Source organism: Dipteris shenzhenensis, chromosome 4 (assembly GCF_047967505.1).
Source record: "Dipteris shenzhenensis isolate YYH24624 ecotype China chromosome 4, Dip_SZ_1.0, whole genome shotgun sequence".
NCBI classification, from domain to species: domain Eukaryota; kingdom Viridiplantae; phylum Streptophyta; class Polypodiopsida; order Gleicheniales; family Dipteridaceae; genus Dipteris; species Dipteris shenzhenensis.
This window is the reverse complement of record NC_141599.1, coordinates 55,785,690-55,801,468: the sequence shown is the minus strand read 5'-3', so window position 1 is coordinate 55,801,468 and position 15,779 is coordinate 55,785,690. Positions and strand designations below refer to the sequence as shown.

The window sequence follows — 15,779 nt, the reverse complement described above, 5'->3', positions numbered from 1 at the left end:
TGGGTGCAGAACCACCCTAATCTTCTTTTTCATTCATTTATATATGTGTTTGAGTATTGTACATAACCAGGGTAAAGGCACAGTGACCTTTAACACCCACAACCTCCCACTTAAAGGACAATGTGCCTTTAAGGGAGAACAACCAATGAGCATACTATCCAATGCCCATCAATACATGATAATATTCAAACCGCTGACTAGGTAGACTCTTCGTCAGCATATCTACAGGGTTATCATCTGTATGAACCTTGACAAGCTCTATGCGCTTGTCCTCAAGTACCTCCTTGATGAAATAATACCTGACCTCAATGTGTTTGGTCTTTGCATGAAAGACCGGATTCCGTGCTAGCTGAATAGCACTCATGGAATCACTATGCAATGTCGGTACACCTGTATGAATCCCCAAATCTCCCACTAGCTGATCAAGCCATATAGCCTCCTTGCAACCCTCTGTGGCTGCAACATACTCAGCCTCTGTGGTAGACAAAGCAATGCACTTCTGTGCGTGAGACATCCACGACACTACACCACCTACAAAGCTGAATACATAACCAGAAGTGGATCTCCTACTATCCACATGCCCTGCATAGTCCGAATCTGTGTACCCAAGTACACGCATGTCTCCTTTACCAAAGCAGATGCACATCTCCTTGGTACCCTTCATGTACCTCATGATGCACTTAACTACCTCCCAATGCCTCTTTCCTGGATTAGCCATACACCGGCTAACAACTCCCACTGCAAATGTAATGTCTAGTCTAGTAGCTATCATAGCATACATAAGACTCCCAACCGCTGATGCATAAGGAACCTTGGCCATCATGGCCCTTTCCTCGTCTGATTTGGGACTATCTGTATGACTCAGTTTCACATATGGAGGCAATGGAGTACTCACTGCCTTCCCCCCCTCCATATTGAAACGCTGCAATACTTTTGTAACATAATCCTTTTGTGAAAGCCAAAGGAGCTTCCTACTCTGATCACGCGTGATGCGCATACCAAGAATATGACCTACAAGTCCCAAATCCTTCATATCAAAGGCCTCATGCAACTTGGCCTTTAAGGCATCTAGCTCATAAGTATTCTTACTAGCCAATAGCATATCATCCACATATAGTGCTAGGATTATTAGGCTATTATCCTTAGCCCTTTTAGTGCAGAGGCAGTGATCAATTTTACTCCTTCTAAAACCGTGAAGATTGACATCAGGCAGCCATGCTTTAAGACATGTTGAAAAACCAAATGCTGATACACTGTAATCTCGAGCATCACCACCAATTTAATACATGGCAATGTGACGATATTGGGCATCATAAACAATTGAACATATGGGGATCCCCCCTTCATAAATTCTAAGTTCAATGTATATTGTTCAAGAGGACATAACTTTTGACTTGATTGTCTGATGCCAGTGTGATGGAAAGCGTAATTGATTGATATGTTGTAATCTTTAATGTGGAAGTCTTGGACCTTGGGAAGGAGAAGGCTCTACTAGTCAAAAACCCAGCCACTTCGTGAGACACTTTTTTTTTTTTGGAGTGACTTACCACCCCAGAGGTAACAATGTCAAAGACCCCTAGCAAAAATGAAATATCTCATTAGGCTCAAAGGAAGAGATTCGAACCCATTGATATGCCTATTGGACAAGGGAAATCCAACTACTTAGTGGTGGCAGAATCTTACCTAGCTGCCCCAAACATCATAGTACCACAACTTATGGCACTTACTCCACAAGTACTATTGCAAGCTCCAACAAGGCTTGTCTACTTAAAAATTAATGAAGGGGAAGGTACATCAGATATCTTCCAATTTTGAAGATATATATTGGTATCCACACACAAAATATATTGTCATAGACAATTGCAAAGTAAAGGGTGCTTGTGTTCATGAAGGAGTCACTTGTGAAATATCCAATGATTTTGAGCCATCCTTGGCTTAGAAAAAGTGATGTAGTGAATTACTAGAGGATGGGGCTGATGTCCTTTGGTTTTGGTTGCTCTAAAGAGAGAAACCCCTTTATACAAGCTAAGGATTTAGATGTTGAAGACATTCAAGGTACTGCTTTCAACTCCACAATTGCCTCTTCTACCATAGAAAGTTCTAAAGGCATAAGTGGGGAGGAGATATCAAAGGAAGAGGTGTTTAATCGAAACTCTAACTAAAAAAAGTGGAAATTTAAGAAATATTCAAAGAATTTCTTTAGTTGCTTGCCACCACTGATTAACACCACTTGAGAAAGGCAACTATAATTGAGCATAACATGGATCCAAAAGAGTATGGTAAGCTTGTAGTGTAATGCTATAAGAGGTTTGGGCCCATATATGGATAGATGTATTGTTCAATAAACAATTATGTCCTTGAATAGCATGGGCCAATAGTACCTTGAATGTAAGATCATTTTGATAGTATAGTTAGCACCATAATGTCCCCCACGAAACTTATCAAGGTAATGAGTTATCACTCACTGTACTTCTTCTACATCAAATTGCCAGTATAGGATGACCTCTACAGCATTATAGCACCTATTGTCTTTCCATATTCTTTTTGGGTCTTGGCTTGAAAAATTGTGAGGGAAGGAGTAAGTTGTTAGGAATCATTATGTCACCCCATACCATTGATCATCATGATCCTGGATGACAAGGGGTTCAATTCTTGATTTTTCTCTAGATTAGTTAGTGCATTTTTCAGGTCTGGGTATCCTTCTTTAATTTTAAAAGTGAAATCATATTTTGTCAACCATTTAGCCAATCTTCCCATGGGGTTAGGAGACACCTATTCAAAATTGCCATCACTTGTGATAACCACAACAAACTAGCCCACTACGTAATTATTACAATTCTCAATGAAAATATCAAGGAGAGTGCATGCATGTCAGACATAAGGCACCTTATCTCTACTTCCATCATTTGTTTAAAAGCATACCCTAAGCATGGATTTGGCTTATGAGACCACCTAAGAGTTTGAGGCCCAAAAAGCAAGGGTTAATATAAAAATCTTTAGACAAATCTAGATTTTGGAGAATAGGAGAAGAAGAGTGTTGCTTTGATTTCTTCAAAACCTTGTTTAGATTCTTCATCCCAAGAAACTTTATTCTCTCCTTCAATTGTGTTGTTATGGGGTGGATCATCATGGGCATATTGATCAATAAGCCTCATACAATACCGAACAAAATTCAAAAGGGGGCATACTTGATGCATGATAGTTAGAGGAGGGGGTTGGGGAATCATCTTCTACAATCCCAATCTGATAGAAGCCAAAGAATGGTCACAAAATGTATACATCTCCAGCCCATTATTATTTCTAGAATAAGATCCTCAAAGGGAAGCCCTCTTAGTGGTGGCGTGTTTCTTGTAGTTGATACGGACCCACCATTGTTGTTCTTATTTAGATTGACTACCAGAGAAGGTAGCCACTCAAAGTTGGGCACTGGGACAATAAAACCCGCTTCCACTAGCTTTCTTTACTTCTTCCCACAAAACATCTATCCATATATGGGCCCGAGCCTCTTATAGCATTATGCTACAAGCTTAGAATATTCTTTTAGATCCATGTTATGCTCAATTATAGCTACCTTTCTCAAGTGGTGGTAACCAATGGTAAGTACTTAAGGAAATTCTTTGAATATTTCTTAAAATTTTGCTTTTTTTAGTTCCTTTCAAAAGCAAGCAATCACGTCTTTTGGGGTAGCTATTACCATCTCCTTGATCAAAAGTTGGTGAAGCTTCCATATTATACACCTCTTCCTTTGATATCTCCCCCTTAATTGTGCCTTTAGAGCTTTCTATGGTAGAAGAGGGCAGTACCTTCAATGTCTTCAACCTCTAAAGCCTTATCTTGTATCAAGGAGTTTCTCTCTTTAGAGAAACCAAAGGATGTGCCCCATCCTCTAGTAATTCACTACATCAATTTTCCTATGCCAAGGATGGCTTTAAATCATTGGATAACCTCTCACTCTATCTTTGAAATCACCAATATAGAAATCTAGGAATGCAGTGATGCCATTCACAATGATGGGGAGGTTTTCAATTACTCCAAGTGTGGGCCGCTTTTGACCATTTTCTACCTTTTTGATGAGGATAGTCAATCTTTGTGCATGATAGATTAATTATTTTCATATGAAGGCATAATTATTTCACAAGTGACTCCTTCATCAGCACAAGCAGCCTTCATGTACCTTCCCCTTCATTAATTTTGAGTAGACAAGCCTTGTTGGAGATTGCAACGTACTTGCAGAGTAATTGCCATAAGTTGTGGTATTGTGATGTTTGGGGCAGCTAGGCAACCATTTGTCATCACTAAGTAGTTGGATTTCCATTGTCCAATAGGGATATCAATGGGCTCGAATCTCTTCCTTTGAGCCTAATGAGATCTTTCATTTTTTGTAGGGGTCTCTAACATTGTTACCTCTAGGGTGGTAGGTGGCCCAAAAAGGTTAGCATCTCCCAAAGTGGTTGGCTTTTTGACTGGTAGAGCCTTCTTCTTCCCTTGTTCTCTTCCCAAGGTCCAAGATATAGTTTTCTAAACAAAGAGTGATCAAGGACAAAAGCACCCTTTTCCCTTAGTTTATGGATATAGGAGGGATACAGTTGGGACTTGACATACTATGATGAGGCTCAAGAGATAACTAGAGTCCCTAGATCATGAGGAGAAGAAGAAATATACAAGTGAGCTCTCATTGGGATGACATTCATTGATGTGTAACACACATGCTAGGTTTCTTTGGATTCAATTCCTATTCATCTCTCAATAAAGCCTCTTCATTGAAGTGTGTTGTTTCCCTCCAAGACCTCACATTCTATTATAGATCTCTATGAGCTGAATTGGACTCCCTATATGTAGTCCTACATCTAAATATCATGGACATTTTGAGCTATGAGTAAGTCCTCCTTGTCAAGCACTCCAACATAAGGATGGCTAAGTGTCAGATACGGCTCATTGATTTCCAAGATGATTCCATTCTACTATCTAATGTTCACCTAGATGAGGCAAGCATATCCCATCTACAAATAGGTGAGCCTTATCACTTTGCATGACCACTCTTTTTTAGAGATAGTAGATTACATGATCGCATCATTCACAATGGTCCAGAACAATGACCATCCTTGGGTGGATTCACTTATCCCACAAGATCCTTTATCTTTGTCTCACACATCAGTGACTTCTCCACTTCTCCACTGCCTTTGGGATCCAATCATAATTATGCTTATTTAGCCTATCCATCCCTCACCAAATTCCAAACACCATGGTAGAGTCCATACGCACCACATACAATGACATTCAATTTTGATTATAGTTTATCTCCCAATTTCATCCCGTTGGCCTTTCTACCCTACTCATTGACCTTGAGGACATCACACATCATGAGGGTTGACCTACTCTGATCACCTGTTCCCTTCATGGTATTGCCCTCCACACCTTTCCATACAACACACACTCCATTTTCCCACCACCAGTTGGCTTAATCCCCTGTGAGGACATACAGAGCATGAGGTTTTGCACTTGCCTAAACCTTCATCCTTTTGTAATACGTAATATTTATTTCAATATGTATGAGCTTGCATGCCTACTCATTGGCACTACTGTGCCATAGAACCTAACACTCTGGTGACCTATGCCCTATTATGGACTTATTGGTACTATTGGTCTTTTTGCCATGGAAAAACAAATCTTATATGATGTGCACCCTTTTTTAAACCCTTTAGAGCCATACCATGCATTTTCAGCACAAGCATGGTATTCTTTCTTCCATTGTTGCCTCGTGCATTCGAGGTGCATTGCTACAACAATATTTGGCCATGTGGCCAAGCTTCCATAATTATACACTTCACATTGCTATTGGCCTATGCCTTTTGCTTGGGATTATCCTTTTGGCATTGGTCACATTTGGTTTGTCCATGCTTGGATGAAGTATACATTTATATATGAGGCTTCTTGCCTATAACTATATACTGGGCATCTTGGCAACTATTGCATATATTGATCTCCAAATCCTTTTCATCAATCCCCTTCTTAAGTTAAGAGGCTTATCAAGTCATCCAATATCTTCTACATAATGATCCCTAAATCCTTTCCATAAATTCTCTTCTTGGTCAACATGATAACCAACTCATTTGATTTAATATCCAAACCTATAGTAATAACTAATATGAGAGCACTTATCATTGTGAACCTTATTTGTAATTAGATGGCCGAGGATGGTATCACCATCCAACATCTTTAATTTTTACAAATGTGTTTTGATATTATGGTAGGTCACCATGTCTTGCCATCATAGATGTAATCCAATGTTCTCAAGTGCATCAATTGTGGAATAAATACATTCTTTAGGCTTGCTATGAATAAGTTGATTTTCATCCTAGGCATGCTTGCCTACCTACTGCGCATTTTGAGTTGTTATTGTTGCTCTTTATCCCCAATAAGAAGTGACCTTAGCTTCCTTCTCATAGATAAATTCTTGATGCAACATCTCCATATATAGAAATTGCTTCTCTAACCTCCTAGAGTGTTTGCCACTTTAAAGTCTACCATTGACATCATCTTGCTTATGACAAGTTCAATTGAATTCCAATGCCATGCACATAAAAAGATGTTGTGCCATTCACTCCCATGTTCTCATTGATCAATGTGGCATGTGGATGGTATTATTCCCTTTAATTTAATTTAGACAAGCCTTAATTTTAAGCTTTATGAAATAGTATATGCCCTCTCAAACCTCCCTCTTGGATATGTAAGTGCTTGAATACCCAAAATGAGACCTTATATGAAATCTTTTACCTTAGTAGCCTCGCTTGTCATATAAAATGGATTTGAGGCTTGTAACATAAGAGCATAGATCACCTTAGTGCTAGGTTATGCATAAGACTTTAGATGGTGCATCACAACACGTGTGTTCATGGAAGGATTGATTTAAAACTCTTACCACCTTTGAAGCTCCCAACTATCTAGGACACAAATGATCCACTTTCTATCAAAGGCATCAATGATATGACCATCTAGTTGCCTAATGGATAGATTAAGTCCATATGTGATTTTTTGTTTTTGATAGGATTGGTTAACCATAAATCTCTTATCTAAGCACCAATCTGCAAATTAGATAATTGGATATATCTTTTATGTCAAAAAGTTAGTTCTGCTTACCAAACAGAAAACATCATGGGATTACATATAACATTTTTGTCAACCTTATACAAGCACATATGTCAAAAGATAAGGATACCTTTATGGGAAGTAGCATAGAGAGACATTTACCAAGAATCAAGTTGCTAGGGAAAATAAACTTTTAAAGTTGGTGCATAATGACAATGTAGGATACATGATAGATATACTATCAATTATGGCAGAAAGTACTTTGGAACATTCAAAATATTTTGGTGTTTGTATACTATATGAAGAAAAAGTCTGAATTGTTGGAAAATTTCCAAGAGAACAAAATGCTCGCAAAAGCTCAAAGTGGTTGTTGAATGAAATGCCTTAGATCTACGAATGGGAAGAACCTATCCCAAATTCTTTACAAATTTTTGCAAATAATGGGGTATCCTTAAAGAATTTTCTTTGCTTAAGAACAAACAAAATAGTGTAGCAATACTTAAGAATTGCACCCTTGTAGAGAAATGTATGGAATATGATGTGAAATAAGGACATGCTGGAGAAGTTTAGTAGAATACATATACACTACAATGTACTAATCAACTGCTCACCCCATGATGCTTTATGGGAATCAAACCAAAGGATACATGGTCTAGGCATAAGCCTGGTATTCAACATCTCAAAATTTCTATGTTCACTTGCAAGGTAAATTTCATCAAAGTAAGATGTCATTATGGTTGGTATTCAAAAAATCACAAGGCATACAAGTACAATCCAAGAACCCACAAAATGTTTGCTTCTAGAGATATGGTGTTTGATGAGAAGGTAAGGCCAGCTATATTCCATCTTATCTATAAAGAGATAGAGGGAATATTTACATTCTATTAAAGAAAATGTTAGAGATGCAATGTTGCAAGTGTTCATAGAATGTGGATCAAGGATTTTCCACTTAGCATAGTTAATAGAATGTGTATATGTGTGAGATGGGGCATCCTCAAGGATCTTAGAAAATTCACAAATTGAGTGTGCATCTTGTAGTTAGCATGACCGTGAAGCCTCTTCATTCAAACCAATGTCAAAATGGGCCAAGATGAATCTAATGAAATTGTCAAGGATATGAAACCTAGAAGACTACATGAAGAGAATGTCATTGTCATTATCAAATTCAGTGATGATTGCATTGATCTCCTTGATCTTCAATTTTCCTTTGTCCTCCCTTGGACTCTCTTCCTTCTTATTTGCACCCCAATTTGTATTTTGTTTCTTATCCTTTTGCTCTCTTTTCAGCTTGTAGCAATCCTTTTTCATGTGGCCCGTCTTGCCACAACGGTAACACTCAATGTTCTATGCCCTGGATTTACTATGAGACTTCCCTCTTTCTTTTGACTCTCCCCTGAACTGTGATCTACCCCTTTGCACATTTAAGGCTGCATCCTGCTTATTGCCATCCATAAACTTCGGTCTAATCTCCTCAACCAACAAGCTACCCACAACATCATCAAACTTCAGTACTCTACCAGGTGTAGAGTTTTTTACAGCTATATGGAAGGTATCCCATGAGGATGGCAATGAACACAAGAGGAATATTGCCTTTGTCTCTGCATGAAAATTCAGCTTTTGAGCCTGAAGCTAGCTAAAAAATAATATTGAATTCATTCAAGTGAGAAGCAATGGAGACGCCTTCCTTCATTGGCAGTTCAAACAACCTCTTCATGAGGTAAACTTTATTCAAGGCAGTTTTCTTCTAATAAGTGGCACATAATTTCTTCCACAAAATTTTCATAGTCTACTCATTTACTACTAAAAATAAATTGACTTTGTAAGATAAAGTCTAATAGTAGACTTTGCTAATGCATCCAATTCATTCCAATCATCCTCAGACATGACTGTAGGCTTAGCTGTAATCCCTTCCAAGGGTTTAATCTATTTCTTTTGAATAAGCACATCCCTAATCTATTCTTTCCATAGAGAAAAGTTTGTCCCATCAAAATTTTCAATGCTGGAAAGCTCCTTTTCCGACATGGAAGAGGATGCCATGATGCAAATAAGGAAAAATCCCAAATGCTAGTGCCTGCAAGAAAGAATCACACCAAATACTAGGTGCACCCAAATATGTCTACCACAATGGAGGGTAAGATCTCTTAGTCGTCATCCAAAGGAACAAGAGAATCATCAAAAGATGTCTTTTTGCTCCAAAAACCACCTGCAAGCTTGTAAAGAACCACTTAGAGACTTCTAAAAACCACTTGCAGACTTCTACAAGGCTCCAATATCACGTGGTCAATTCAAACAAGCACCCATAGGCTTGCTCCATCCTCCCATAGAGCTGCAATAGCAGACTCCAGGCTCCAGGCAGACCCACGGGCTCAGCTAGACCACCCACAGGCATCAAATAGACCACTCGGGCTCTGATACCAGCTGGGACTGCTCTCAATGGAAGTGGAACAGAAGAGGGTGAGAGAGAGGGAGAGCCAGAAGATAGACACACAAGTTTTGGTGGGTGTAGAACACCCTAATCTTCTATGTCCATATATATGTGTGTGTTTGAGTATTGTACATCACCGGGGTTAAGGCATAGTAGACTTTAACCCCCACACTTAACACTGGCTACGTTTAAGTGCCATGCAACCAATTGATCATCTATTTCTAGCATGGTGGACCAGTGTGCATTGGCTATTAAAGTGACATGCAACTAGCGAAGTGCTCATCAAGTTCTTTGTATGCACACTCCTCCACCCTTGTGTTTGCTCCACCCTACTACTGCAACTCCTGCTCTAACCTCACCTCCTACGCTACCCTCTTGCTCCAACCTTGTCTCTTGCTCCTACTACTACACCTCTTACTCCACTCTCATCTCCTACTCCACCCTCATCTCCCACTCTACCCTCTTGCTCCATCTCTGCCTCAACCACTATGCCGCACCTGTAGATTATCCCTTTCATGCTCCTAGCTATCAACAAGGTGGTTGCACTTCTCTCTCACAACCAAAGAGTGTCCAATCTCATTCAAGGCCTATCACGACAAGACCATCTAGCCAATTCAATCAAGGTGAATATGGCGTGTTGAGCAGCTCACTAGTTGAGCAAATCTTTTTTGTCTAGGCAACTCACCAGTTGAGCAAAGCTTTTGTGTCTTGAAAGAAAAGTTGAGCAGCTCAACCACTTGTTGGTGAGCTCTTTTTATAATCTAAGAAAGCACATTCTTTTGTAATACAAACTTCTAATATATATACACGCTTTCCTATTCATGACCCTTGTCGATTGTAAGCACTTCCTCCTCTAATCGGACGAAAAATAGGGGAATGTGCAGGGTTTGAGGCAATTAGCTTCCCAATAAGACATGAATGGAAGGTTCCAAAAAGTAGCGAAATGGGTTTTTTGATGAATTTGGATGACAAAAAGCAAATAAGGCCCCATGAAAATCAAACAAGCAACACAAACAAAATGCCCACAGCTTTGGATGTTGATTAAGATATCGAGATCAGGTCGGTAAATTGGTTGTAAACAATCTTTCTATCCGTAAGAGCAATGCTTTCAACGATCGATTCTCTTATCCTGCCCAGAGAATCATTTGGCATTCCATGTTTTCATCTGTGTATTTCCAACTTTCAAACTGTTTTGTTGTGTAGATAGTATTAGTCATCATTAAGTTCCTATTCACTTGGGCAATATCTTGAGCTATTCATTTTATTGTTAGCAAACATGTGTTTTTTGTTAGATCATTTCTTAGTTATTCACATATCCATTCCTCCTTAAGGTGTGCTTCCTACCGTCAATGGTTGGATCTTCTTCAAGGATGCACTAGCCTCGTGACAAATTGGCCATAATGGAATGCATAGCCAACACCTGAAGGTTTCAACTTTGGATTCTGTGACATAGCTGTCCAAAATCTCCCTCTCGCTTTATTTCATGTAAGAAGTAGTTTAGACTAAAGGAAAGGATACAATATACGTGATTAGGAGAAAGTTGTAAGACGGAACGTTTTGGAAGAAGGGTTAGATGGTCATTGATGCGTCATTTCCACTTGGAAACTTGAGGATGCCACCTCTAAATTTGTAGTCATCTGTCATCCAGCAAGTGCCATGAAATTCAATAAAAAGTCAAAGTCACCTCCAAATCATTTAATAGTAATTGCCCCCCCTCGCTTCGAGAGTAAGAGCATCATTGACTAGGAGCACAAGCACGAGAATCACTATTTTAATACACGTATAAACACACACACACACACATGTGTGCGCAAGCACACACACATACAATGATTTTTGTTTTTTTTAATTATGTTCTTAAAAAAATAAAGACATGCAATCCTACAAGAAAATAATTTTTCCAACTAAAAGCACATTGAGACTTGACAAAGGTTGGTCCCTAACCCGTAGTAGACTAATGTGAGTGAAATGTTAGACGGTGAGGAATTGGCGACCAATGTCCATGGTAGAAGCACCTAATTATTGAACGGTTTGAAGGTGCCCAAATGACGTGCCCCCTTCCCTCGCATCCGAGCGAATCATACCCGACCAAATTCACGATCCCCTGGTTGAGAGGGGATCCTGGTCATGGAGCTTGGCTTCAGGCAATGCTGGCTGCCGATCTAATTTCCTGTCCAGCCGCATAATTTTGGTCTTCTGCAGCTAATTCCATGCTAAATTGCTTACTCGTCTGATCCGTGACGAAGGTCCATGTTCAGTCGCATTGACTGGCAACGCAGGAGCCGCAGCTTACCTTGCTTTGGTGCAGGATCGCTCCACCCATCAGCCTCTCACAGCTTTAGCTTCTGCATTCGAAGCCCAAAATGCTTGCCTGGACCGGCGGCTGCTCCCCTGGCTTACTGAAAAACCGCGCTTTGCTTGGTTTGAAGGCGGCATTTCTCCATGCCTCTGCTTTTTGCGAGGAGAAGTGGGCTCCAAAATTCAAATGTGTATGTTTCGGCATTCTCTTCTTCAAAAATTTAATTTTGTTTTGCTCGTTTTCATGGTACTTTCGCGCAGTTCTTCGTCGTGTGCATGTTTTGTTCTTGTTGATATGTTTGCCGTTAAGAAGGACTGAATTTGGACCATTAAAAAAAATAATATCAATCTACAGAGGCCATGGAAGATCACTAATGAGAAGCGAGTTGGTGATCTGTCCACCTATGTGTTGGGTCCTCTGTACGCTCTCAAGAGAGAGAAAGAGTTGGTTTAATGGGAGTTTTGGGTAGTGAGCACTGGCTTGATTTTACTTTACTCGAAATGGGTAAAGAGGCGAGAGAGCACATTTACTTTTGTTAGCTCCATTTTGGTTGTGGAGGCTCAATTTCATACGTTGACACTTTAAAGAGCCACTAAAGGTCTAGGTGACGAAGTCCTCTGCTCTTACTGAAACATTGATAAATTCTTACGGAGCATCGCGTTTTCCCTAGAGAAAGGTCAGGAATTGAACGTGCACTTGTGGGAAACAATATGAAGTAGCGGCACCTCCAGGGTTACTTGCCGAAGTGGTTTTAAGGGAATCTGTAGGAAGACAGGTTCTAGCAAAAAGAAAACTGATGGCTTGCACAAAAAGTGGAGAAGTCTCTGGATTTGGCAAGTTGCATTTTGGAAAATCAGGGTGGCAATTGTGTTTCACCCGTCATTATTGAGTTTGCCTTGCAAAAGAAATGGAAGTAACTCAGCATGCCGTACTTCCATAAATCTTTGAACGTTGGAGTGGACGTCTCATTACATAGATGTTGTGTCATATTAAATCAGGTTGTCACCTGCTAGCCAGCCCCATGAGGGTTTGCTTGATGGACGCTAATGAAGTAGTGCAAATAGCCTTGGGGATGATCAACTTCCTATTTTTAGGAGGTCTTAAATGCTTCTCTTTGAGAGGAGGTGCTGTTGGTGGCCATATACCACGAAGTCAGATTCATGTTGTAGGGATATGCACATGCATTTTAGACACACCCCCTGGCAATTGTAGGGAGATATTCAGTGCAAGATGGATGCGTAAGAGTACCTGTTGGTTCATGACAGGCTGCCTTACTCTCCTCCTCAGCTAGTTGGGATGGCTTGATGGCGCTATTAGAAGTAGATTAACAAGGATAAGAGGTCTTCTAAGCTCAAGGCTGGACATGCTTATTAAGCTACTTGAGCTTGAACATATCTATTGAGAGGAGCTGTTGTAGCAAGTTGTATGTTTTTCTTCAGGAAAAGCTGCTAGAGGCACTGTAAGAGATCTAATAAGGGATTTGTACCTTTCGGTTCACGATAAGCTGCCTCTCTCCCTGCTTATGTAATTGGGATGGCTTAGTGGTAGGGTAATGAGGATCAGTGACCTTCTAGCTCAAGATTGGACATGTCTATTGAGAGGTAGGCTTAGAAGAAATTAAAAAAGGCACACAGTGGGTTTAGATGCATTAGGTGTAGCATGGGACTGGAGCTATACAAGTTGGTACTTGCCATCATTTTGTTTTGGGCATGGGACATGACTTCCACACCATGGAGTGTGCTGGTATGGCATTCTAGCTTATAGCCTAATTGCTTTACTTAGGCTGTAATGATTTATAGCCTAATTGCTTTAATTAGCTTACAGCCTAATTGCTTTAATTAGCCGCTATATAACAATAATATTTAGCTTGGGGTGGTTAAATCGGGGTTAGAAAATTAACATAGTGCATTTCAACTCATACTAGGATCATTTTGGGGCTTGTTAGGAGGTTGACCACCGCAAGTTCTATAAGGGTCTACAATGAAGGCAATTGCAGCCTCTGACTGCCTTTGAAGTTTGGATGGCACCCCTGAATGCAATGGTGCTGCCTTTGTCTCAACAGATGCTGTTGTGGGAGATTTGGACCACTGACCACCCAATACTGTCATCTACCTCCTTCTGGCACCTTCAATCTCTATCAGCTGTTTGCTCTCCTAGAGCTTCAGTGGGCTGCGTAGTGATGCCCTGCAAGCAGACTTCCCTGCTGCTCCAGTGGACATATAATGGTGAGCCATTGTTTTCACCTTGATCCTTGACCTCCTTGCTGCTTCCGTCAGCAGCAAATGGTCAGACAGAAGCCTCCTTGATTCTGGTCCTCCTTGCTGCTCTGATGGAGGCGGTGTTTCTGTTGGAGGTCAACATCTCCTGATGTAACTCTAGTGAGAGAGGGCCTTGCTTGTGGGTGTACCCAGAGAGAGGTTAGGATCTGGCCACCTGGAGGGCTTGTGTGGCCCTGTGTGCTGCAGCCCCAGCCCTATGGGCCCTTTTATGGGCAGAGGTGGGCCTACCTACTGATTGGCCACCTAGGCCTGCTGGTCGGGTTCATAGGCAGAGGGGGTCAGCCCCTATGTGGCTCTTGTGCAGCCCCTTTGTAGCACAGGTGGGGGTCGGACCCCTAGAGCAGCCCAGTCGGGCCAGGAGGCAGGGGCTACAGCCCTATTAGGGGTTGTGCAGCAGCCCCTTTATGCTGGAGGCCAGGCCGGCCAGTAGAGCCCTAGTTGGGCTGGGGCAAGGCAGGGGATCAGTCCCTTATGTAGAGCAGGAGGGGTTGGCCCGTAGGCTTGTGTGTCAGCCCACATACAGGCTGGTTGGCTCCCTAGATGCAGACTGACCAGGGGGGGGCTGGGGCTATATACAGGCCCCCCCTCATTGGTGCGTCTAGTCTCAGTTGATCAGGCTATCTAATGACTATGATTTTTGCATGAGATCTTTTTGCACTGGACATGGGTCCGATTGATGTTGTCATGGGTTGAGACTGGATGAAATCTTTGGGAGAATTTCAGCATGGATTTGAAGGCCTTGACATGCTGCTTTGCACAGGGGTAAGCAAGCGAACATGACAGCCCTGAAAATGCAAGTCATTCAGCTAGACAGTTGGCAAGAGAGCTGAAAAACGGGAATGCCGTCTATGCCCTGAATGTGTTTGTAGCTCAGAAGGGAAGCATTCCCCATGTGGATGACCTGGATATGCAGAAATTGCTATCTGAATTTGCTGATATGCCATCCCAATTGCCTCCCAAAAGGGGTGTGGATCATGCCATTGTTTGGAGCTTGGCAATAAGCTCATAAACAAAGGCCCATACCGCCTTTCTAAAGTTGAGCGGGAGGAAGTGGCAGTATAGGTGCGGGAATTGCTTGAGGAGAACTTCATCTCTCATAGCACTCCTTTTGCCTCCCCAGTGCTTCTGGTGAAGAAGAAGATGGATCGTACCGCATATGCATTGATTACAGGGATCTTAACAAGGCCACTATCAAGAACAGGTTTCCAATGCTCCGGATTGATGACTTGGATGATGAACTCAAGGGTGCTTAGTTTTTCATGAAGATCGATTTGAGGTCTTGCTACCATCAAATCAGGGTGAAAGAAGGAGATGAGCACAAGACGGCCTTTTGCACAAAACGGGGCTTATATGAATTCAAAGGTGATGCCCTTTGGATTGACTAATGGACCGGCCACCTTCTAGGCACTCATGAACAAGATATGGCAGACACTTCTTTTCAGATTCATGCTGGTTTTCTTTGATGATATCCTCAGCCCGTTTGAGGCAATGTACGGATGCAAGGTTGGAATGCCTTCTTCACTTGCAGACATGGCTGTGGAAAATCAGCAAGCACGGAATGATTTGGAAAAGATGGATGGCCTTGTGTAGTTGGCTAACAGGAATATGCGGGATGCCCAAGCCAAGCAGAACAAGTATGTGGATGGATATAGGAGATATCTGTCTTTCAAAGAGGGGGATTATGTCACTT

General features: G+C 41.2%; 1 protein-coding gene across 2 annotated transcripts in view; it reads left to right on the top strand.

The window, feature by feature from the left end:
* Positions 1-11,503: 11,503 nt before the first annotated feature.
* Positions 11,504-15,779, top strand: part of LOC147903077 (uncharacterized) — a 51,815-nt gene continuing 47,539 nt past the window's right edge. For both annotated transcript variants that reach the window (XM_087373581.1, XM_087373580.1), the window contains exon 1: positions 11,504-12,000. In XM_087373581.1, coding sequence (XP_087229707.1) covers positions 11,875-12,000 — 126 coding nt within the window. In that variant the 5' untranslated portion in view covers positions 11,504-11,874. The remainder of the gene's footprint in view (positions 12,001-15,779) is intronic.